Consider the following 26,963-nt stretch of genomic DNA (forward strand, 5'->3'; position numbering starts at 1 on the left):
TTTTTATGCTTTTTTCATCCTGATTCCAAATTATGGCCATTATAATGTACGATTCTGATTTTTTTTAATTTTAAAAAGAAAGAAACTTGTCGCGTGCAGCTGCAGTCGACACCCGCGTCAATAGAATTAAAACCCACACGGAAACCCGAGCAAGATGATTTAAAAATTAAACGGTAAACTTTTAAAGTGAAGAGTAACATTTACTTATGGTTTCTATAATCAATTAATCACCCACATTGTTTTAAAAAAAGTGTGATTGATTTATAATCGTAACATAATTCACAAATCCCAAGTCATATTAAAAAGCCCGAACTTTAAAATCCCCGAATGTTTAAAAGGCAATTCAATTAACCATTATACAAACATTTAAATCTGACAACCGACTGAAGTATCTAATTATGTTTGATTGCCCCAAATTGATCATTTATTTGCATTAAGCTTCCCCCAGGAATTTCACCTCATACATGTTTAACGCGAAGTGACAAAATTGTATTAATCGTTGATTCAAACGCCGCATGCAGTAGTAACTTTTTTACCACTTTGTCATACTAAGCAAAATCTGTGTAGGGTTATTCCTAGCAGTGCCGGCGCCAAGAATTTTTCGCGGGAGGGTGAGGGGGCTTGTGAGGGGGGGAACAGAATTTCAGGGGAGGCAAAATCAACAAATTAAGCGCAAAAGTGGACATTTTCGTAATTCTTGGTGGGGGGACTAGGGGGAAGATTGATAACTAGGGGTATTTTCCCACCGGGTTTTCCCATGGCCACAACCCCCCCCCCCCCGTTTCGCCGCCACTGATCCTTGGTTGTGCTATTAGCGCTATACTTTAAGAAGAAAACGTATTTGCAATCATATGAATAAATTTCAAGTATATAGTATATTCCCAAAATTTTCAAAAACTTAATACAGTTTAAAGCTATTGCAAACTGATATAGATGAAAAGGGTTAACCGATGCATTGCCTCTTTACAGATGATTATCATCTCCGTGTTGTACGTGAGATTTTGCCATTCCCCAGTGACTGGCCGGCCGATGTTGGCCGTAGGGTGTAATCACTGAGTTGACGTTAGATTTACCTTTGATGAGAGCTATCGGAAAGTTAAACAATACCATTCCGTGTTTTACATTAAAAATGAAATGCGAAAAAAAAGTGGTTTGTGTGGGTTTCAAAATGAGTTTTAATATTTTAATAGTTAAAAGAACTAATTTGTCTTTGTATTTGTACTCTTTAAATATATATAGGGAAATTATGCAAAAATAATATACATTCTTTAAAATTAAGTGAACGTTTAACCCGGGACGTTTACGAGATAAAAGGAAAGGAAATTAGTATTACCTCGTAAATTATTGTGAGTATAGAGTGATCTATATAATGTATTACGTATTTAATAGGTTTTATCATGAAAATTATACTGTTCGTTCACTCTTAAAAAGGTCTAGTAGTCGCATTGAAAATATGCCAAGTAGAATAGGATCTCACTGGATATTTCTAGTCATATTTGACCCTAAATCGTGAGTGGAATCAGGTCAAATTTGATAAAAAGATTAGTTCGCGTCTGAAATTCTGACAACTAGACAGAATATGCCGTACTGCGCAGGTCGGCAACCAATCACGGCGGGCGTTTGTCCTGACGTCAGATGTGATTTAGTCTTTTTATGGTGAGATCTTATTTTACTTATAGGATCTAGACCAGTAGACTAAGCATATGAAAATAAAGTGGGATAATGTTTGAGAAATCGTACTTATCCATGTGCATTATTATCTGTTCCAAGTCCCGTGACACCTCATGCATATTTTACTGGGTATGAAATTGAAATGTTCATGTTCACTGGAGATGCTGGAGCGGAATGAAAACTATAGGGTCCACAAGTTTTAAGTTCCCCCCTAAATACTTTTTAGAATAAATCGAAAAATATTTGATGAAATGCAAACATGTAAAAAGGTATGGGTAGCCTTATTTGTTTTACACATACGGACCAAATTATAGCGTCACACGTCATTGCGTTCAGTCACAATGGTTCATTATGTAAAAAAAGAAACCGTTTTAAACAGTGCTAAAAGTTGCATTTGAGTCCATAGGATTCAACTCTCAATCAATACAGTCAACCAGGTCTATTCATGTGTTTGTTAAAGAAAACCTGACTGCTATGCACTCAGGTGCATCTTTATAAACGGCCTTTTTTCACACAATTAACCATTGTGATTGAAGGCAATGATGTGTGACTCTACAAATTGGTCCACATGTGTAAAACAAAATATGGCTATACAAAAGTTTTTTACATTTTTACATTTCGTAAAATATTTTTTGACTTATTTTAAGAAGTATTAGGGGGAACGTATAAGTTGTGGACCCTATAGTACTGCAGCCCTGTTATATTGATTTTTCAAAGTAAATGCTAACACCTGATTCAATGCATCCAAAGGTCCAGGCAAATTAATAAAGGTATCTCTGGAGTAGATAATAGAATATGCTGATATTTTTTTAATGTAACCACATACATTTTTCTCTAACATTGGACTCAGGTATGAGAAACCTCCGGTTTCGTCGCTGACGCTTCCTCCCGCTTGATATTATTTCCTCTTATTTAACAAACGAGTAAAGAAAATTATGAAGATTCTACCAGGGTTCGAACCCACAATTTCTCATTCCGTAGTTCAATTACACACGAGTCGTTCTGCCCGAAAGGAGCTTGTTTACTTATTGATAACAAAATAAAGCGCACACACACACTTCATGACTGTAATGAATACGTCATGTAATTTCCAGTCAATAATGAGCCTTGCCTTTGACTATGAGGTTCCTATACCTTGGTTGCTTATAGGCTAAAGAATTAGTGACCCAGATAGGAAACAATACGTGCTCTTCGACGCCAATATATTTGCACATACATAGAAAGATTTTTGAATGTGTTGGTGTACATGATACATGGAAAGATTTTTTGAACGTTTTGGTTAAAACACTTATTCCATTACACGTAAGGTCAAGTTTTATGCTTTCAGTATTGAATGAAACTAACGAACTGCGCCCCCTGATATGAGACCATTATCACTCGATTATAATAAAAGGTATGATATGCATCGATCGCTAAGCAAGTCAGTGCAAGCATATTATTTGACAGTAAAAATATTCTTAAGAGTCTTCCTACACAGAATGCCCTCCTTTTGAGTGAAGTTCACTCTTTGCGGAATAAAGTATCAATGGAAATGGCTTATCGGATCGTTTTAGTCCCACTCACTATCTATATTTTTTTCCAAAGAGTACTTCAGTCATGTAGCTGGTGATTATATCAACATAGACTACTTTAGTTGCATAAATAAATATGGTAATCACTAGGATCCACAACATGCTCATCTATCAAGGCACAATTTTTAATAATTTGCCGTGAAATTTGTATTATAATAAAAATAATAAAATTATGTAATTTCAAAAAATCCAAATCACTTGATATAAGAAGGATATTCTTCGTATTCATAATGCAATTTGATGTGCAGTCATGTCCCACAACAAATACGGTACAAATGTTACTATCCGATCATCTTTAGGTGATCGGAGAGCAACGTTTGTATTAAAATGCACTTTCCCTTAAGAGATCTGATATTAACGTTTAGCGACGTTTTCACGTATTTTTTGTGGAAGCTGAGAGTACACCAGATATATCGAATTGCATTCTGAATACGAGGGATGTCCTTCTGATATCAAATATTTTTCATTTTTTGAAATTCGCGATATAATACAAATTTTATGACAAATTATTAAAATTTGATATTTTTTACATTTTTGATATTTAACAGTCCTTGAAGTAAACTTTATCAATCTAATGATATGTACTTAAAGTGTATGTAGCTGGGATGAAAAGCCGACGATCAATTGAACATTTTGACCTTTAATATTGAAGATATACATTTTTTTCCCCAAAAGACCTAATTTTTTTTAGTGTTTTTGGAAAAAAAATCAATATCTTCAATACGAAAGGTCAAAATTTATAAAGTTTACTTCGAGGACTGTTAAATATCAAAAATATCAATTTTTAATCATTTGCCATAAAATGTGTATTATATCGCGATATGTCTGATGTGCTCCCATGTCCCACATAAAATACTGCCCAAACGTTCATACCCCACCCCTTAATTCATGGAAAGTATTTTTTGCCGATCATGGGTCAGGCGAGTTTCCATATCACTTCCGTGCTCAAACTGGTTTGATTTGTTTGTGTAAGCGACCCAGACCAATCAATGCAGCTATCAGCATTGCGGCGATATTTCAAAAGGTTTTTCTGGATAACCTGAAAAAAATATGTGTAGTATTATTCCAACTTACAATACAGCCAATTACATAATTTTTACAATTTGATATGCCAACCGCACGCGCAAAGTAAAAATTTGCCAGCGAAGGGGTTACATAACTCCCCGGTAACTGGATCACGCACCTTTTGGAATTGGTAGTATATGCCATAAACTTTGTGTTACGATCATTTCGATCGTGGTGCAGAACTCAAAAGCGTGATCCAGTTGACAATAGTGATAATCGGTGACACTTAGCTGGCGAATAGAAGTAGGTTTTGTGCTAACATATAGAAATTGACAATTGGGTGGGGTTATCATAATAACACTAAAGTCAACGTACGATATGAGTAAGATTTGATATTTCCCTAGAGAAGTCCTTTTTAGCCCTCACAAAAGGACTTCTCTAGGGGAAGATCAAATCTTACTCATGTTTACCGACCTAGAGTACCAACTTGTAATTTCAAATCGTACTCAACGTACGAACAGTTCAACGTACGATAGTTGTACGATTTTTTGGAACGAACATTCTTACCAAAGTCAACAGTCTAGGTGGGCGAGTGGCTGTAAATTTTTAAATTCCAATTGTATTTACCGATTTTGTGGTATTTTTAACAATTCATATTTGTTTTGTGGAAGGGCCTATAATATGATTGTTTTTTAATACTCAATTTGTGAGTGCAATTGTAAGTGGCATTATTTGTTTTCAAACGATAATACATCGTCTCAATGTCATCTAAAACACTTATTGTTCTATTTACACAGCCCTTGACTTTATGTAAGCATTATCACGAATTGTAAGGTTTGGTTTTAGGTTGAGAGTTAGAGTTTAGTGTTAGGGTTTAGAGTTTAGGATTAGGGTAAGGATTAGGGTCAGCGATATAAACATTTCGTGATGTTTACATAAAGGTGAGACCCGTTGACTGTGTTTTGGATCTTACTAAAGAGTGAACTACCTGACTAAATTGTGAAGAATAAAATATATGGTCCTTGCTCGCAACAGTTAATAATTTTCAACTTTAATTTTTCCTTATTTGCAACATTTTTCACTTTCACAGCATATTTTAAAGCTTTTTGGATATAAAATGTATATTTTTATGACAAGATTGGTGGCGCTATTTAGATATTGGAAATTACTCTTTCAGGCTCTTAATACAAATAATTACTTTTATATTGTGATGAAATATGTTTATAAAATTTCTTTGTTGCTTTTTTCACCTATTCCATCTGTATTAATGGCAGTATTGATTACCTACCCCTTGCAAATGAAGAAATATGATTTATGATAAATAGCGCCACCTATAGTTTGCATTTACTTAATAATGAAGCCAATTCTATATACATCAAACAACCGTGGTTTCGGAGAAGAACGACAGTCCCATGCACAGATTGACTCGAGCGCCCTGTTAATTGGCGACATACGTGGAATTCCTGAAATTCGGTTTTGACTGCTCGCGTCAATAAACCAAGTTCCCAACTCAAGTTCCCGTAAATACACAAGTTTACAAGTTTACAAGTTTTATTAAACTCTATAACTACCTTCAAAAAGGTATGAGAGAATATAATCAACCATACAGTCATTATATATACATACATACACATACAACCAAATACAAATATATAATCAAAATACAAATCCAAATAGATAAAATAAAATACATATAAGATAATACCGTTTCAATTTTACGACTTCAAAATATACGACAATGCATAATAATAGGTTACACAAGCGTGCGTCTATGGCAAGCTAAGCGGCTCATTACGTGGAGCCTGCTACGCGTAGCTTTTTTCTCGTTACGTGCAGCTTATTAACCATGCAGATTCGCGGTTTTAAACACGTGGAGCTGATGTAAACATCCTCGTCCAATAATATTACATACGAGCTGAAAATCATCATTGTTTCGTAATTTCCCTCTCTCACAAATATTACGTTGTCAATTTTTGTAAATGAAAATATCTATAGTATATCAGCAAGTAATATCTGAACAGAATGATGATTGTTCTATATTTAGGGGGCTATCTTTTTCTTCGGAAGGGGTCCCAAATATACGGGGGTCATACTTTTTTGGAAAGAAAAATAAGGGGGAGGGGGTCATAAATTGGTGATGACAAAATGTAGGGAGTCACAAGATGACCACAGATAATGTGTTTATTGTATTCAAAAAGACCGATTTCAATACAATTTTAGCCTGTTTAGGGGGTAAGGTGTATCGGTGGTGGGAGCCGGGGTCATAACATTTTTGATGCCAAAATAGTGAGGGTCGCACTTTTATTGACGCCGACTTTTTGTACATTTAGGAAACCCCCCCCACCCCCACACCTTCCGCAGAAAATGATAGCCCATTACTCTCTCCATATTACACTAGCTACAGTGGCATGTGACCTCGCTTTCCCTACAATATCTTTACACAGCGCTTTACATCAGTAGTAGTTGTTGTTGTTTGACCTTCATATCCCCTGTATAAAGTTACTTATTAAACCATGCTATTAAACACGGTGTAAACTTGGAAACACTAAATAAATATGCTGTGTCATTTTAGCCAGGCATTAGCAACATGTTCTCTTGACACGTGCTGTGATTTGGCCTCCTTACCCGTTCGTTATCTATGCTAATTCCGTAAATTAATTACAAGATAATAATTGTGAAAGAGGATAGCTTGCACTATACCACGGGCAGCTAACGACCCCACCACGTGATTGAATTGACTATTTTGATTGGTCAAACAGCTGCACGTAGCTTTAAATAAGCTGCGCGTAGCCATCTGCACGTTATGACCCCAATGGCTTGCCGTATGCGTCAGTCACGCATTACGTAAAACCTACTTTGCGTAGGTGGTTCACAATCACCATGCACGTCATTCTAAATCATTCCGCGATGTTATGAGCAAGGGGGTACACTAAATTCACGGTTTTTGTATTAGCAATGCAAACTTATGACGAATTTTGTTGGCTTGCTCTTAAGGGATCCAAAATGAGCGTTTATTGCGTTTCGACAGTATTTTTTGTGGGACATGAGAGCACCTCAGACCTATCGAATTGCATTCTGAATACGAAGCATGTCTTTCTGATATCAAATAATTTTCATTTTTAAAAATCACAATATAATACAAATTTTATGACAAATTATAAAAAATTGATATTTTTCAAATTTTTGATATATAACAGTCCTCGAAGTAAATTATATAAATCTAATGATATATTCTTAAAGTGTATGTAGCAGGGAGGAAAAGCCGACGGTCATTTGAAAATTTTGACCTTTCATATTGAAGATATGGATTTTTCCCAAAAAGACCTAATTTTTTTTTTGTGTTTTGGGAAAAAAATCCATATCTTTCAATACGAAAGGTCAAAATTTTCAATTGATCGTCGGCTTTTCATCCCATCTACATACACTTTAAGTATAAATCATCAGATTTATAAAGTTTACTTCAAGTACTGTTAAATATTAAAAATATCAATTTTTAATGATTTGCCATAAAATGTGTATTAAATAAAAAAAATAACAAAAAATCAAAATTATTTGATATCGGAATGACATTCTTCATATTCAGAATGCAATTCGATATGTCTGATGTGCTATAATGTTCCAAAATAAATACTGTCCAAACGTTCATACCCCAGCCCTTAACAAAGTGAGGCAAGGTATTGATCGGTTATGAATAATTCACATCAACTCTTACTCGGCCCATGTGCCTGAGGTTACCACTAAAAGAGTAAGTCTAGTGAATCGAACCTGTTAAAGAGAGTAAAAACGCCCTCAATCGCGGTCAGACCGGGCGGAAGTGGGGTCAACTACTATGATCCCATCAGGCAGCAGTGATTTGTTTTTCCACGAAGGTCTTCTAATTTGATAAGCGAATGTCTTTTTGCTATAGTAATGTCGAAATTATAACTTACTATCAAACATACGAAAGAAATGCATGACAGGTATATAAAATAATGAATGCAAGCGAGTATTTGAAGTCACAAAAATATCTGATACCTCACGTGACCTTGCATCATGGTGCCGTAAAAAACAATCTATTAAGCATTTTTGGCGCATTGTGTTAACGCAGAATTCAAACTACCACACATAGCGACATGGTCGGCAGGTACTGAATACCGCACCCTCACGACACTCAACAGGGCGTAAATCCTTTTATGTTAAGGGGGCACAATGACCATTATTAGTCATTGATATACTTCTGCCCGAGAGCGTCGCACTTCGCGCCTGCGTAAAGTAGGGGTGTCTGAGGGGGAAAATTGTCAAAATGAAGCCCCCATTGAACCCATTCGGTGCACCATTTACTCTATTATTGTAATACCAAAACTTGAAAAGTAGAAAGCGCATTTTGCACATCCAACATGTCCAAAAATTAACATGAATTCAAGCAAAATTTGAGGAAATCTGGTGATTAAAGACAACTCTGCCAATCATTTTGTACTTTTTCACAATTCTACAAAACAACATATGCTTGTGACTTTATAATGGACCAAAATGTGAGGGAGGAGGGAACATTTGATATTGCCCCCTCCCCCCGGGGGACGTGTCCCCGTCCCCCACCAGATTTATGCCCTTGTCTTTTATCATCCCATAAAGCCATATTATAACATTTGCTAAGGAGAACGCCCTCAAAAATTTTAAATTCTGGTTTTTTTATACGATTGTAATAGTAAACAAAGATACTCTGCAAAAATCGAGATTTTGAATAAAACGCAGGAACCGTCGTTTTATTATTATGATGGAAAATACGTATGCGATGTTCATAATACATAACACAGTATGTACACAGCGTACGGGACATACACATCAGAGAGTCGCACCAAAGATACTCAATGCATTTAGTATCTTTGGTCGCACTATATTACAACCGCTGGAGTAACATGCATTGGCGCTAGTAGTAAACTCCAATTTTCTCTGATTTACCTCACTTGTTCGGCTCAAAATTTAAAGGGGGATATATCTGACAGTAAAAGCTAATGGAAAATAAATACTAACCTATTTTCACAGAAATGTTATAATATTGCTTTAAAATGACTGGATTAATCATGTAACTGATAATAAACATCTCAAAAAAAGTAACCAACCCCCTTAAATAATGACCATTTATCAAAAACGGGCGATTGTATTACAAATCTGTAAATTGCGTTGGAAGAAGAATTTATTTCTACACATTTTGACACCTCATTTGTAGCAATTGACTAAATATTGACGTCACAGCGTGCATTTAAATCAATGTAACCCAAGATTTGAAAGTTGCAGTAAATTGTATTGATTTTGTATTCAGTATAATGGAAGGAAATCTGTGTAATGATATCAGATTGTTTTTGTATTGTATGTAAGAGCTTGTAAGTGCAACATTCAAATCTGGACCTCACTACATTAAATTGACCGGTGTTTTATTGTTTTCTTTGCTATCGTATCAAATGAGGTGTCAAAATGCGCAGAAAGAAATTTAGCTTCTAACGCAATTTACAGATTTGTAATTTTTGAATCATGGCCATTATTTAAGGGGGGTTAGTTACTGTTTTTGAGATGTTTATTTGCTGAGAAGCATAATAAAAAAGCAACGTTGCATTATACATTGTATAACTATCAGGGATTGTATATACGATACACGTTTATATCTGTTAAATTGTTACTTCATAACACGTGTTTGAAAATGTCAGCGTTGTTTGATCAATTTTATCCATAACATAACGAATTATATGATACGGGTTGACATTATCCACTTTAATACTACCCTTTAAGTGTAAAGCATGATGAGCGTGTCCCATTATCAAATTTCTATCGTAAAGTGATGTTCGATACATTGTCAGTGATTGTAGTCACGCGTGACATTACACGATTATCTTGTTACACTTAGTAGCAAGGCAAACACCACTTCTTTGGAGGCAAAATCCTAAATGAATGTCCTTATTAAGTCCACTTTATGCACCAATCCAGAGCACCAATTCTATTGCACTGAAAAGCTGCTTCTGATAAGTGATAACGTGATTACTGCTTACAAGTGCCTTGAGGTCTTAGATACATGTTACAAACCAAGCATACATACCGCAATAGAATTAAGGTACCAGTTATGTTCACCCCTGTATATCATGATAAAGAAAGTCAAATAGTTCAAAATTAAAGACCTCGTTTGTTGAAATTGTTTGAGAATTAAAGCCCAAGGAAGTAACGAAGCCAAAAGTTGTACTTTTATGTTATAATCAATGGAAAGCACGGCGCTAGTTTTAATGTGGTAATAAATTGAAAGCACGGCGCTAGTTTTAATGTGGTAATAAATTGAAAGCACGGCGCTAGTTTTAATGTGGTAATAAATTGAAAGCACGGCGCTAGTTGTAATGTGGTAATCAATGGAAAGCACGGGGCTAGTTTTAATGTGGTAATCAATGGAAAGCACGGCGCTAGTTTTAATGTGGTAATCAATGGAAAGCACGGCGCTAGTTTTAATGTGGTAATCAATGGAAAGCACTGCTCTAGTTCTCTTGTTCGAGAACGCTTTATGCACAAATCAATAGGGCATGCAATGGAGCAATCTGCAACTTTGGAATTTGCATCTTTTTGTGTTTTTGAATCATCATGTCTTTATTGCTGGAGCGATTTTAACGAATGAAGTCTTACATCCGAGCTAAAAGATGCAGCTATTGGCCGCTGGTTCTAACATGACATCTTTGTTTAGGATATATTGTGGTAAAGAATAACTTAATTCTTGTGTGGTCTGGTTTTGGTATTGATATGTTTAGCCTAAACATACCAATACATGTATCATCCATTATTTTTACGGATTAAACCGACATCATACATGGATGCCCTGTAGTTTGCTCCTTTGAATATTATTCGCCGTAGAAGTGATGATGTATAACAGGATTAACTTCCATAGCAATAGGTTAAAACAATTTTTGAATATATCGCACTGCACTAGTATGTTCACGCGTTACATGTGCATTGAACCATGTATGTTAAAGAGTAGGAATAAAGACCTGGATCGCAATTCTATAGAAAAATCGTATCATGCTGAACACTCGCACCTGTAAGATTAGTATCTTTCAAAAGAGCAGTATTGTATTCAATCTATGATTACAGACAACACAGGTGATGAATGTAACCTGCTTGTAGTGCAGGGCGATGTATTCAAAACTTGTTTTAACATATTGCTATGGTAGTTAATCCTGTTACAAATAGGTAATACCCAAACGGACAGATACCTAAACTATTGACAAGACACGTGTAACGAAGGGCATTTGCTCCATTTTAACATTACCCACAAGAGGTTGAAAATAACAGCTTTGAAGCCCATCTTCTTTGGGTTAAACTGCGGATATTAAAGAAACACAATTATAGAAAATTCCTGTGGGCTAAACTAAGACCTATAGTAGAATACGAGTTCTAAGAAACTGTTTACAGGGTGTCCCTGAAAGAAATGTCCCTCGGAAACTTTCTTTTTGGGTACTTCACTTTATCGTATACCGGCTGCGCCGGCATTCACTACTCAAAATATTGGCCAGCACATTCATTATGACACAATATTGGTTAGGCAAAAGACAAGATTCTATCTTTTATTCTCTAAGTACAATCATGCAAAAGTAGAAATTTGAAAAAAAATGAAGGCGTCTCTGTGGAGCAAACCACACATTATGGCTTTATAATACCCAACAGTTTAAGTTTCCGACGGTAAAATCTTTTCAAGGACACCCTGTATGAAGAGATATAATTATTAAGCTTCCGGAGAGAATATTCATTGGGAATGCATGGTAAAACTATGACTTATGAAAGTACGTGATCGAGTTATCAATAATTTTACAATTATGTTGCTAAGGTCACACGATAACACCTGTAATAACACCTGTGAAATTCCCTCCTCAGATTCAAACACAAATAAAGGAAAGGTCAGAATTATGCAGTTGTAGACTTCTAATAAATTATAAATATGATTTATTAATATTTATGATTTTAAACCAGAATCACGTACAAATCAAATATCAAAGCAATTTACATATACGTGCAAGGTTTACAATATTATATTACAATATAAAGAGGTTGGGTGTATACTCAGTGTGTTTTAAATTACCATGGATTGACCCGTTCGCGAATTTGGGCGCCATCTTAGATTTAAGTAAACACTCTTGTGGTAGCCTTTGGATTTACTTTGATCATCATGGCTCAATGACCATACAAGCACCTTGAATGTTTTAGTACTTAACGACATAAAAGACAGCACTACCTAAATGTTCAGGGTATGATAGAAAGAGTTATCGGTGGTATCGGGATACCGATAGGATTATAGGTCTAAACTAGACTCCTTGCCTAACATTTTTCTTCTTCATCTTTAATTGTTCTTCCTCAGATTTGAAAGAACCCGTCCAGTATGAACACAGCAGCATGTCTACTACAATCATGTTCCTCATTGCTACTCCTTGGCCTTATAGCCTACCTAGTACCAGTCCTCCATGCCAGCCGAAATAATAGATGTACATTATCAACGAGTGCTGTATCTATACAAGATCAAGTCGTCGATGGCGACACACAGACCACAGCGTCTTGTAGGGGGACAGTTGAGCTGAATATGTGCGAAGGACGATGCAGATCATGGGAGTTTCCTAGTGCAACTACGTCCGATGGATTTGACAGAGTTAGTTTTAAAATATGAAGAGCTTGTTTCCAAACCAAGTCCACAAGCACATGTTTCTCATTTACTTGTGTGATACAATCACAATTACTTTGACAAGTTTGACATTAGCAACAATGATTTGTACCAGTAACAAGCCAATATTTACCACAACAATGCTGTTTAACAATATGCAGACTATTGTTCTCATTTGGGAAACAAAGGTCTCACACAGTATTTGTTAATGTGCATCCATCCACTGTTTGCTTTGTAATGGTGCATCAAACTGACTATACCTATACCAACTGAAATTACGTCACAACAGATTGCAATATCGCACAGGTAAATCAGAAACATGTGTTTGTGGACTTAACATGGTTTGGAACCCATCTATTCATTATCATTTGTTATTTTGATGATTTCGTTTCACTAATTTCCGAGCTTTTCCGGCTATTTGACCATTTGAGCATTCCCGTAGTGAATGGTAAAAAACGTGTTTTATTATTTTTAATGTGAAGCACGCGAATGGTTCACTGTTCAACTTAAATTGCAGCTTGAATGTGCACATAATCTTCTCTATAGCCTTCGAGACAGTAGCTTCTGCTTGTGATACACTCGCGATTAAAGGCGGCGTCTATGTAAGACGCAGCCACTTTGCCCCGCATCGCGACTAAAGATGCACCGCCTTTGATTGTTCGTATATCACACGTTGACTCTGCTGCCTCGAGGAAGCCAAGTGGGCTAAGGTACGTCTTATTGGTAGTAGTAATGATAATTCTCCAAGATAAAATTTCCTAGCAGCATAGCGACTTTACAGGGTTAGGTTACGGTTTTTTTGGGTTAGCATTCAAAAGTTATCGCACTTTTTCCAAAATAAATTTTCATTCGTTACGCGCCCTCTACGGCTAAAATAGCACATTTGCTAATCATGCACAAAGGCTTCCCTGCTTGTTTGTATTGTGCTTTAAAATAGCATGTTTCTAAATGGTCTATTCCAATTGAAATCCATACACCCCTTATGGAACACATAGCCGTAAATCTCCCACACAGGGGGTGTAGATTTCAAATGGAGTCACAAGTTCGTTTGAAATTGAAAGACTAGGATCATGTTTTTCACAGAGTGTATGGGTTTAAACTGGAATAGCCCAATGTTTTCAGATAGAACAATATCTAATTACTTGACGCACAATTTGAACCGCCATGCAGTTTTACCGCCATTTCCATCTGATATGAGTATTACGGCAGATTACGTCACTTACAAAAAGTGTAATATGATCTATTATATCACTCATACATAAATTCTGCACAGCTCATTGGTTGATGACCATTCAATATTTTTAGTATCAAACAACGGCGTTTGATTTCTTGCCTAATGTATGACCCGTCATGTTAGTTTGCCATGACGACGCTAACACTACAACGACGCTAACATGCATACGTTTGCCCCTTATACGCTGGCGAAGTTACGTAATTAATCGGATTAACTACCATAGCAATAGGTCAAAACAATTTTGAACATATCGCGCAGCTGCACTACAAGCAGGTTAAACTAATCACCTGTGTATGTCTGCAATCATAGATTGAATACAATACTGGTCTTTTCAAAGATACTAATCTTACAGGTGTAAATGATATGGTTCAATGCAGAGGTACCGCGTTAACGTACCAGTGCAGTGCGGTATATTCAAACATTGTTTTGACCTATTGCTATGGTAGTTAATCCGATTATTACGTAACTTCGCCAGCTTATAGTAGGCATCTTAAGACATATATTTAAACTTCTCAACACATGTTTGGAATTTTTGACAATCATTTGTACACAGATTATTTGTGACATGTTCATATCGTGTTGCATATCAAAGGACAGCTACGTGTAATTTGATCCTCTTTACAATGACACCACATTTGAAACAGTCGCCTTTTTTACGACTGAGTACATGTCTTGTGAATTTTTTTGATTTGATTTGTTCGGGTTTTGACAACCCTGGATAACCCAAGAAAGCCTCTATTGAAGCTTATTTCCATTGGGGTCCATTTGAACACCGGGACGGGTTGGGAACACCCTACTCTTTTCAAAACTGGCTGCGATATACATGTACAGGTATGACTCTCTGCACACGGGACCGACGGCTTAACGGCCCCTCCGAAGGACGGAGTACTTTCATGATTCATTTACCCAATTCTAAATGAACCATGGGGAGAGCGTAAGTCTGAATTTAATCTACAGAAGTTGCCAATTAATTTCAGACTTTTTTCCCAAGTCAATATCACAGCAAATCGCCACCGCCGGGAATCGAACCCGGGACCTCATGCACTAAAGGCAAGTACCCTAACCATTGCGCCACGCTCTCTCTGAATGTAGTGGGGTCTCATACTACAGAATAACGAAATACGAAATGAACATATCACAAATAATCTGAGATAAAGATGCTTGAAAAAACTTTTATCTTTGAAGACGGAATTCATTTTCATTATTTTTACCTCACATTCTCATTTTTTTCTTCAATTTTATTTTTCTCAAGGAAAAACACGTTTTCCGCGAATTTCCGTTTTTTCTTAAATTCCGTGGATTTGTCCGTTTTTCCGTGACACGGGAAACTTGCCACTTTAGTTTAGTATGCGTTTCGTGCACGTGCAAGGACAATGACTGCATCCTAGCGAGATTTGCGCATGCGTTGTCTCTTTGAGTCGTTGATACTAGTCGTGGCTAAATTATTGAAAATATTAACTGTAACGGTAACACTTGTGTTGTAAAATTAGAATAAATGTGACGTGTCATGTCAAAAGGAGACACTTTTGGGCAGTATCGTAAGTGGAGAAATAGCCAAAAATCTGCCCGGAATTGGAGTTTGTTGCAAATTTGTGATGTTATTAAAGTTAAAAATATTTTCAGACCGGAATATAACTGGCATCTTGTATTTTTTGAGACATTTTTGAAGGTAATTCCTACTCTCAACATTGTCAATAATAAACTCAACCAATAAAATATCGAAACGATTATAGATGGTCAGATTTATCGGGAACTGAAATATATAGCAAAAACTTATTTAATGTATATAAAGCGCAGCTTTCTGCTGCGCATTTTGATACCTCTTTTATTGCTCAACGATATCATTTGTTCGAGTTATGGGCGCTTGAGTGGCTTCAAGTCGGATTTTGAAAGTTGCACTTAGCTCCTATTCAAGCCAAACGCGTTCGTCGTGCACACACACACACCCACACACATCATCAAGACAAAGGACACCGATATGCTCTGTTTAATTAACCATGAACTTTACTTTATTTTACTCCTTCGACTTCCAATTTCAATACTTGCTACCGTTTACTTATCTCTGACTTATCTCATGCTCTGAACAAGATATCTTATCTTTCCTTGGTCAGTGTCTCGCCATTTCCTGCGCAAGATGCGCCGAAGGCCTTCTTAGGTGGTATCAGGCTTGATTGCCTTGTTAGCTTTGCTTTGAAGTTGGAAGTCGAAGGAGTAAACTAAAGTAATGTTCATGGTTAAGTAAACAGAGCACATCGGTGTCCTTTGTCTTGATTTTGTGTGTACACGAAGAACGCATTTGGCTTGAACAGGAGCTAAGTGCAATCCGACTTGAAGCCACTTAAACGCCCATAACTCGAACAAATGATATCGTTGAGCAACAAAAGAGGTATCAAAATGCGCAGCAGAAAGTTGCGCTTTATATACATTATATAAGTTTTTGCTATATATTTCAGTTCCCGAGAAATCTGACCATCTATAATCGTTTCGATGCTTTATTGGTTGAGTTTATTTTTAAAGGCCGATATCTCAATTTCCAATTTTATAATACTATAACTTACGAACTCAATATTTGCGCTTAGGAATGTCCGATTTCATTGGGGAAAACGGCGTTGTGGAGCAAAATATCTTTATATTTAAGATATGTATAAACCTCAAAATTGATAACCTGCCCAAATAGTGTCTCCTTTTGACATGACACGTCACAAATATTCTGTAAAAGCTATATAATTTATGTATAAGTGATATAAAACTGTATTAACAGTATTCATTTGTATAATGGTAATAATATAATCACTCGGTGAAATCCACCTCACGATTTCAATCATTACCCTTATAGATATAGTAAATTTTGTACAATTATTATTATCACAGTAATGGCGTAATGATCTTCAGCTGTAACGGTCAATCCTATTTTCTATGGTGGTTGATTCAGTTCTTCAATCTACATTTAAAAATTTGATTTTGCACTCAAAAATAAGATATTCGTTCACATTATAGGATGCATAAATAGCATAATTTGAACGTAACCTTGCCATTAAAGTGTATTGCATGCTGTGTACAAATATAAATTCCTGCATTGACTGCACCGCAAGGATTTAGTGCAAAATCTCTCCGACTAAATTGTCGGCGTGCCCGGAACGTAAGACGCTGACCCAAGACGACCTAACAGTGCTGAAAATAAATATTCTATTGCGATATGCAATAGAGGCCGTCAGCGTTTTTCAAGCGTGACTCATGACAATAGTGTTTATACATGATTCGTATCCACGAGCTTCACATTCATTTGCTTGATATGATTGACCTCTATAGATTGACTGACTGCTAGTATTGCTCTATACCTAATTCAACTGTTGTTCATGCCCTGAAACTTTGAACAGAGTTTACTAGTACCCACAAGATGGCCACTGTGACGTCACACTGACGGCCTCTATAGAAAAAAGTGTGTGTGAGCAATGTATAAATCGGCTTCAACTGTCCAACTCCTGCATTGCACGCACACCACTCCACGCCATACATAAATTCTCCCAGTCACATTTCCCCAATATGAAATTTTTTTAAAGTAAAATTTTAATTTTAATTCTTTTAAAGTTTGGCAGAGGCGGGGTTCGAACTCACGGCTCACCGCTTTGGCTAGTATCACGTATAGGCCTACCATACGTCCAGCGCCTTAGACCGCTCGACCACGAAGAACTTGATAGTGTCATCGTGAAAAGTTATACCTATAATATTAATAAATCGCAACTTCATTACTGCATCATATTTTGGAATTTTATCTGCTTAAAACATTAATGTGTATTATAATAAAGCTACCATTATTTATATTGTTGAATTATCAAGCGCATAGAGACAATTAATACGAGGGTCCTATGAATAGGCCTACATACACAATACATAAAATCGATTTTGTTATCGGCCATGTGCTCTGCTGTGCATGTGGTTTCCCGCAGTGGCGGAAGTTGTATTACGAAGTGCATCCGAACTCCATTTTGAAGCAAATGATTTTGACAAGGCATTGGATTGTTCCAGTTTGCATCCTAAATCCACATTAGACCCTAATTTTATTTACAAAATCAAAAGATTAGATTATCATAACAACAAAACGGTAATCTTTTGTCGGGTCTAATGTGAAAATTACATTAAAAAAATGCAGTTTTTACAGAATTAATTTTCACTTAATTCCAAAAAAAAAAAATGGCGTATATAAGATTGAAATAAATTCTCTACCTTCTATACTAGATCAATTGTGACGCAAGTTGTTATCAAAAATTGTTGTGATAGATGTACAGTTAATATTCATATTATCCATTACCTATCTGATGGTACAGTTTTACACAGAAAATATTTATTTGAAAAACCTGCCACTCGGCTTTTTCCGGAAAGGTCACAGGGTCGCCGTGACCTGTGCAATAATTACAATTAAAATTTTTCTTATTCTAACAGCAAGCGTTTCTAGAATATATTATGGCGAAATGTGGTGTACATTGCACGCAACAGGATTATAACACCTGACAACAGCACCCTAACCACTCAGTGTCCTTGAGTGCGTTGATGAATCTACGATCGATATACATTCTGTAATGTCCAAACCCTATTTTTGGAATTGTTTGTTTATTTGCGGAGTCGCTCCAAAATCATCGATTGTCCCTTTAAAGTATTAGTGATGCATTGTGGGAAGGTTGGCTCAAAATGGCGACTCGCACGTTAGCTTCATAAGAAGGAGAAGACATTTAAAGTGACTGATTACAACTCACAAGAAGATTGACGAAAGGAAGTGATAGGTAAACTGTAAAGAACAGAAAGAAGTTATAAAAGGAATTTTCTGTGGCGTTTGCTTGGTTTGTTTACTTCGACTCAACGCAACCAGTGTCAGATTTATATCGCTAGCAATCTCGAGTAATGATCATAAAACATCCCGTCAGAAAGTTAAAGTTTGAGTAATAAGCTAATCCCGTGGAAGTGAGTGAGCCCAAGGAAGTGTAGTTAAATGTGCAACACTACACATTCTTTGACGGATTATATCGACTGATCTACAAATTGCTCACGGTGATTAAACGTTTTAAAGTAAACACTTTTATAAAGGTTTCGACATTGAGTGAGAAACTACTAAGCAAGACGATGGCAATATGTTGCGAAGTCATTGCCTATAATCGCTGGCGAATTCATCGGCACACTACGTCTTGAAAATACAAGACGCAGGAGATTCATCGAAATGCTCCGGCACGACGTTGACTTAGTCGGCGAGATTTTGTACTGTGTCCTTACCATTGTGCTATTCCATTTAAAATCCACAGTGCCCATGTGGAAGATTTAACTAAAGTCTCCAACAGAGGGAGTATACATTTCAAATAGAATAGACAATTGGGTAACTTTCATTTGAAATACTCACTCCAGTTGTGGAAGATATAGATAAAGCCACAAAACAGGGGGAGTATGGGTTTCAAAATGATTAACTTTGACCAATTACATTTGAAAAACATACACCCCCTGTGGAAGAAATTTCCAAAATCTTCTACAGGGGTAGTATGGATTAAAAGTGGAATAGCCCATTATTAATTTATTTGAGATACTGCCTTACTGTTTGCTATTGTTTTCTCTCTATAGAGATTTATATTTTTGCATTTTTTTCTTCCCAAAAATCACAATCACATTCAAATTCCTTGTTTTGTCGTTTTTATCCAGTTTGAGTATTTTTTTTTCTTGACTTGTTTTAAGGGGGTACTACACCCCTGGCCAATTTTGTGCCTATTTTTGAATTTTTCTCAAAAATTACAGCGCTTTGGTGACAAGTAAGATATGTATATTATAGGGGCAAGGACTACAACTACTGTACTGAACATTCAGCAACTCAAGGCAAGTAGTTATTGTTTTATTGATCAAATATTGGTTTTCCCTCATTTTTGACTGTAACTCCACAACTGTTGTCTGTACTGAAATAAAATTTCCACTGTAGTAGTTGTAGTCCTTGCCCCTATAATATACATATCTTACTTGTCACCAATGCGCTATGATTTTTGAGAAAAATGCAAAAATAGTCACAAAATTGGACAAGGGTGTAGTACCCCCTTAATAATCTAAAAAAAACTTAATTCAAGAAACTAGAATACTCAGAATGACCCAAATGTCCACAAAGCTATAAAAATAGTTTTAAAATAGTCTTAATAAATTTTTTGCGAATTACCCGTTTGAGTGAATATCTTTGATCATTATTGCCCTTGTTTAAAGGGAACTATGCTCCCTTTGAGACGACATTTTGAATCACCAGTAAAATAAGCGTTAATTACATGGATCTATAGATGAGTTGACCTCAATGTTTATCAACAAAGGCAAGGGACTGGTATATCGATATGCTTGAGTGAACCACATGCAGCCACTACACTGTTCAATATCCTTATTATGATGTGGCGGTAGTTTAAAAACACGAGCCCTGAGCATAATATGATGCGCGCGCATACTGCCATGCAAAAAACAATAAAAATTATGATGATGCGTGCACGTGCGCATACTGCCAGGCATTGACGTCAGAAGTCAACACAATAAAATTACCAACCACTTCAATTTGGAAAACTGCTAGAATTATTAGGAACAAATTACTAGAACAAATTAAGCAAGGTCAAAGGTCAAAAATCTAAAATTAGAGTAGAAGGAAAAAGTGAAATTTGCCACAAAATAATAACTAAGAAGAAATATTTGGTGAGGTATTACTTGTATGGGCATAAACTGTGCATTTTAATGCGGAGGCTGTTGGAAAGTTTTACTTGCACTGGAGTCCATAGGAGTCAACTTTCCTTAACAAACACATGACTTGAAAGCTAATTTGTCAATCTTATAAAATCTCAATTTTTTTCTGATGTTGAGCGTAGATCCCTTTTTTTCGTTAACTGATATCAGCCCCTGTTTCGACGATGAGGGCGCGACATGAGACTTGTGTATTAACGTCTAGGCGTTGTGCCTGTGCGTGGGGCACTATATATCACTATAAAGTGTGCTGAGGCTTGTGGATCAACGTCTAGGCGTTGTGTCTGTGCGTAGCGCACTATAAATCACTGCGCATTTTGAGTTTTAATGCTCATTCATTTTAAATAAAAACCAATTTATGTGTTTTCCTCGAACGTACTTAAAACACGGCACTTAAGAATAATACATAAGAATGACCATATTTAGTCCACAAAGCTACATTTATTTATCATAAATCCATAAATAAACAAAGGGCAAGGTACAAAATCTTTCTTGACTGGTTTGAGTGAATTCATTTGATATTTCTTGCCCTATTTAAACCAAACCCATTTTTTATGTGCTTGGTCGAATGCATAAGAATAATAAATTATTAATAATATGTCTTGTTTTATCACAAATCCATACATAAACATAGGGCAAGGTACAAAATCGTTCCTGGCCAATTTTAGTAAATTAATTTCATCCTTCTTGCCCTATTTGAATAAATATAACAAAGTACTTCGAATATATTAAAATTACCATTAAAGATAGCTAAAGGACAAGGAAGCTAGCTTAAGGGATGGGGTATGAGCGTTTGGACAGTATTTTTTGTGGGAGATGAGAGCACACCAGGGATATTGAATTGCATTCTGAATACGAAGAATGTCCTTCTGATATCAAATAATTTTGATTTTTTTAAATTTGCAATGTAATATACATTTTATGGTAAATAATCAAAAATTGATATTTTTGATATTTAACAGTCCTCGAAGTAAATTTTACAAATCTGATGATATGTACTTAGTAGTGTAGTGTAGCTGGGATGAAAAGCCGACGATCAATTGAAAATTTTGACCTTTCGTATTGAAGATATGGATTTTTCCCCAAAACACCCAAAAAAATTAGGTCTTTTTGGGAAAAAAATCCATTTCTTCAATATGAAAGGTCAAAATTTTCATTTGATCGTCGGCTTTTCCTCCCAGCTACATACGCTATAAGTACATATCATTAGATCTTTAAAGTTTACTTCGAAAACTGTTATATATCAAAAAATTTAAAAATATCAAATTTGAATAATTTGTCATAAAATTTGTGTTGTATCGCGAATTTCAAAAAATGAAAATTATTTAATATCAGAAGGACTTTCTTCGTATTCAGAATGCAGTTCGATATGTCTGATGTGCTCTCATGTCCCACAAAATATACTCTCGAAACGCTCATTCCACATCCCTTAAGGACAAGGAAAACATGTTGAAATACCGTTTTTATTTTGTTCTTCATTACTTTTACAAGTGCATCATTTGAGGTCACAGACTAAATCAATTTTTGAAGTGTTACAAAAATGCAAGCGCTATAAACAGGGTACTTCGGTTATAAACATCTCAAAGAAAGTAACTAACCCCCTTAAATAATGGCCATTATTCAAAACGGGGCTATTGTATTAAACATCTGTAAAATGCGTTGGAAGCAGAATTTATTTCGATACGATAGCCCAGAAAACAATAAAACACCGGTCAATTTAATGTAGTGAGGTCCAAATTTGAAAGTTGCACTTACATACAAATTTTTACAATACAAAAATACTCAGATATCATTACACAGATTTCCTTCCATTACACTGAATGCAAAATCAATAGAATTTACTGCAACTTTCAAATCTTGGGCTACATTGATTTAAATGTACGCTGTGACGTCAATATTTAGTCAATTGCTACAAATGAGGTGTGAAAATGTGCAGAAATAAATTCTGCTTCCAACGCATTTTGTAATACAATCACCCGTTTTTGAATAATGGTCATTATTTAAGAGGGGTTAGTTACTTCTTATATAAATGCGCTTTTATAAATACACACGTGACCACCTCCGCGCTGCCATAACAGCTTATAGATCTTCTACATAGCGAGTGGCCTTTCTATACATTTGAATGCAAAGACGGAACAACATGAGACTGTTGTGCAGCAAAATTGTCTATTTTGTTTAACTTTGTGCTTATATTGTAAACGTTTCCGTCGTTGAATATTTTTTGCCATCATCAAATACTTTCAAAATGTTGTTTTTGATAACATATTACAAATTCGAAATTGCAAAATGCGTAATAATTTTGCAATTCAATTAATACTAAAATTTGAATGATATTTATCTACGGAGTTCCTATCCCTTTCTCTATAGTGGTCACTGCATGAGGATTTGGACACGCTTGCTGGTTTTGGTATGTCGTGCCCATGGGTCACGTGCGTATTTATGCGTATTATAAATATAACCGAAGTACACTGATAAAAATACTCCAATATTCAAACGGAAGTATCTACATAACTGTCAAAAAAGCATATATTTCGTAGTCCTTCGTAATGTAATATGAATAAATTTCTTATTTACTTCAAAACTTTGTTTTTTGAAACTTTTTTGAAGTCAGTTGCCTTGGTGCTCGTTTGTCTGGGGCCAGCCACAACGTCGTCTTTAACTTGTAACAACGTTGCTACAACTTTTTAAAACGTTATGGTGATATTCCGATTTGAATTTTCGCTTCAGCAAAGCGTACGTTGGTACGATTCAGGTACTGGTGGCCCTTGAACATGTTTAAAATTAAACTGTTACATAGGAGGTTTTGCTTTAAACATGTTCAGGGGCCACAGGAAACCTCCTATTTACTTGTGACCCTTGAAAATGTTTAAAACAAAACTGCTAATAGGTTACTGTAGAGGTTTTGCTTCAAACATGGGCCAGTGATACATATGAGGTTTTTCCTGCCGACCAAAAACGAACGAAAGTCGGCGCTATAACATCCAAGCATTGGTTTAAATCAAGTTGAAGTCAGCGTGAACATTATACAATGTAGTGTGTTCTGTCGTTTGGCTCTAAACTTGGTGCATTTCAAATTGGCCGTTTTGATTTTGAAGGTAAAATATAAATAATACACACAAGTGTTCCTGACCAGCGACGAAATGGTAAAACAATTCAAGGATCTTAATTTGAGGAATAGCATATTTTTATCTCCCACAGTCATGACAGTATTCTGCCAACACACATATTATCGTAGAAAATGTATTTATTTACCTTTATACAAGTGTTTATTTGTTTAATTGATTATTTCTATTATAGCATATTTTCGGGAAGAATAGTTGGAGCCCTCGTAAAAGCAGAAAGACAATAGAAAGGATTGGAAAGGTTAGAATCGAGGTCCATTTGTAGACACATCAACATGGTCACCGACTATTTCATTTCATTTTGGGCTATTCCAGTTGTAATCCATAACCCCCTACGGAAAACATATCCATAACATTCTACACAGCGTGCAGCGAGTTGAATTGGAGTTACCTGAATGGGTGACTCTATTTAAAATCTTCACACCCACTATGTGGGAGATTAATATTGTCATGCCTTCCATAGGGGGGTATGGATTTCAACCGGAACAGCCCATTCACACATCACCATGCATGATCACCGCTGGTCACGTACACCCTTTATGGAAGACACGACCTGAATATTCCACACAGGGAGTGTGCATTTCAAATGGGATTACCTAAATGCGACATTCCATTTGAAATCTATCTACACCCCCAGTGTGGGAATTTAATGTCATGTCTTTAAGAGGTGGTGTATAGATATCAACTGGAATAACCCATGCACATATCACCATGCATGATCACTACTGTTTGGTCAACGTAGAACATTAAATTGTATCTTTTAAACCCGCTTTTAAGGGATCGGGTAGCAAATTGTGTGGGAAAACAACATTGGAAAACAACCTAATCAAATAACGATCGGTTTTTCCTCCAAGCTACATACACTTTAAGTACATAATTACCATAAAATTTGTATTATATCTTGAATTTAATTTTTTTTGTAAAAATGTACAAACAGGCATATACGTCAAGACGTAAGACAAACGCGACAAACACGCAGTTTATACGTCACTGATTCAATGACTCACTGATATACATGCACGCGATGTGTTTAGCCATCACTCGATCGATGAACTTTGACTTAAACCGGAGATCTCCGGATATAATATAAAAACGTTTATTTATCTCTAATTAAAGCACTTCAGGCTTTCACGTGGTATTTTGGTACACCACTGGGCATTACAATCATGTAAAAGGTAGAAATTTAAGAAAAATTGGATGCGTCGCTGTAGAGCAAATCACACATTATGGCGTTAAACATTTCATCATTTTCATCTATTCTGATCAATGTTAAAATACTACCAATGATCCTCGAAGAGTAAAAATGTTTGATTTTTTCAGGAAAGTGTAGAATAGGTCATTAGCATTGTAATTATGTGTTTTATTGACAAAAGGAAGAAACGTTTTAACGTTAAAATGTTTATCATTACGTTGCAGTTGCGTGTATCTACAGTAAGCCGAAGAATTAAGGAACCAGTTGTGTTCACCCCTGTATATCCTAAATAAAGACACATGTCATGTCAAAAGGAGACACTTTTGGGCAGGATCGTAAATGGAGAAATAGCCAAAAATCTGCCCGGGGATGATTTTTTCACAATTTTGCTTTGTTGCGAAATTTGTGATGTTATTAATGTTTAAAATATTTCCTGATAGTTTCAGACCGGAATATAACTGGCATCTTGTATTTTTTGAGACATTTTTCAAGGTAATTCCTACTCCCAACATTGTCAATAATATTTTTAAAGGTCGATATCCTACAATTTTATAATACCATAACTTACAAACTCAATATCTTCGCTTAGGAATGTCCGATTTCATTGGGAAAAACGGCGTTGTGGAGCAAAATATCTCTTTATCTAAGATATTATGTAAAACACTCAAAATTGATAACCTGCCCAAAAGTGTCTCCTTTTGACATGACACGTCACAAATATGTCAAAATTAAAACAAGCAGCAAATACATGTACTCTTTAGCTCTGATTTAAGTCCTTATGTGTTGAAATTGGTTGAGAATTAAAGAAACGGTGATCTAAAACCTAATGAAGAAACGAAATCAAAAGTTGCACTTTTGTGTTCTAATCAATGAAAGCATGACGCTAGTTTTAACGTGCTAAACAATGGAAGCACGGCGCTAGTTCTCTTGTTCGTGAACGCTTTGTGTACAAATCAATAGGGCATGCAATGGAGCAAACTGCAACTTTAAAATTGGCATCTTCCTTTGGTTTTTTAATCGTTGTGGCTTTATTTCTTGAACAATTTCAACGAATGAGGTCTTAAATTCGAGCTAAAAGATGCAGCTATTGGCTGCTGGTGCCAATTATGATATATCTGTCTTTGCTTAGGATACACAGGGGGTGAACATAACTGGTACATTAAATATTTGGCTTACTGTATACTGAAGAATCCGAACAGTTAAAACAAAAGCCATATCTAAAAGCCACTAAAACTAAATGCAAAATAAAGCAGTAGTCAGATGAAGAATTTTGTTCTTTGTTCTGTGTACTTTGATATGTTATTCGGCACGATGCGAGTTTACTCCACTAAGCTTAAGGGGTGGGGTATGAACGTTTGGACAGTATTTATTGTGGGACATTAGAGCACATCAGACATATCGAATTGCATTGTGAATACGAAGAATGTCCTTCTGATATCAAATAATATTGATTTTTTGAAATTCGCAATGTAATACACATTTTATGGCAAATGACTAAAAATTGATATTTTTGATATTTAACAGTACTCGAAGTAAACTTTATAAACCTGATGATTTATACTTAAAGTGTATGTAGGTTGGATGAAAAGCCGACCATCAATTGAAATTTTGACCTTTCGTATTGAAGATATGGATTTTTTTTAAAAAAAAAAAAAAAAAAATTAGGTCTTTTTGGGAAAAAACCCCATATCTTCAATATGAAAGGTCAAAATTTTCAATTGATCGTCGGCTTTTCCTCCTAGCTACACACACTTTAAGAATATCATTAGATTTGTAA

The 26,963-nt window shown here is 35.7% G+C and overlaps 1 protein-coding gene across 1 annotated transcript in view; it reads left to right on the forward strand.

Annotated features, from left to right (window-relative positions):
• Positions 1–26,963, forward strand: part of LOC140162690 (partner of bursicon-like) — a 77,345-nt gene that overhangs the window by 33,054 nt on the left and 17,328 nt on the right. The window contains exons 2-3 of the mRNA XM_072185962.1: positions 12,607–12,891; positions 24,170–24,235. Of these exons, the coding sequence (XP_072042063.1) occupies positions 12,628–12,891; positions 24,170–24,235 (330 nt within the window). The 5' untranslated portion in view covers positions 12,607–12,627. The remainder of the gene's footprint in view (positions 1–12,606; positions 12,892–24,169; positions 24,236–26,963) is intronic.

The sequence above is a fragment of the Amphiura filiformis genome, chromosome 10 (assembly GCF_039555335.1).
Source record: "Amphiura filiformis chromosome 10, Afil_fr2py, whole genome shotgun sequence".
In the NCBI taxonomy this organism is placed as follows: domain Eukaryota; kingdom Metazoa; phylum Echinodermata; class Ophiuroidea; order Amphilepidida; family Amphiuridae; genus Amphiura; species Amphiura filiformis.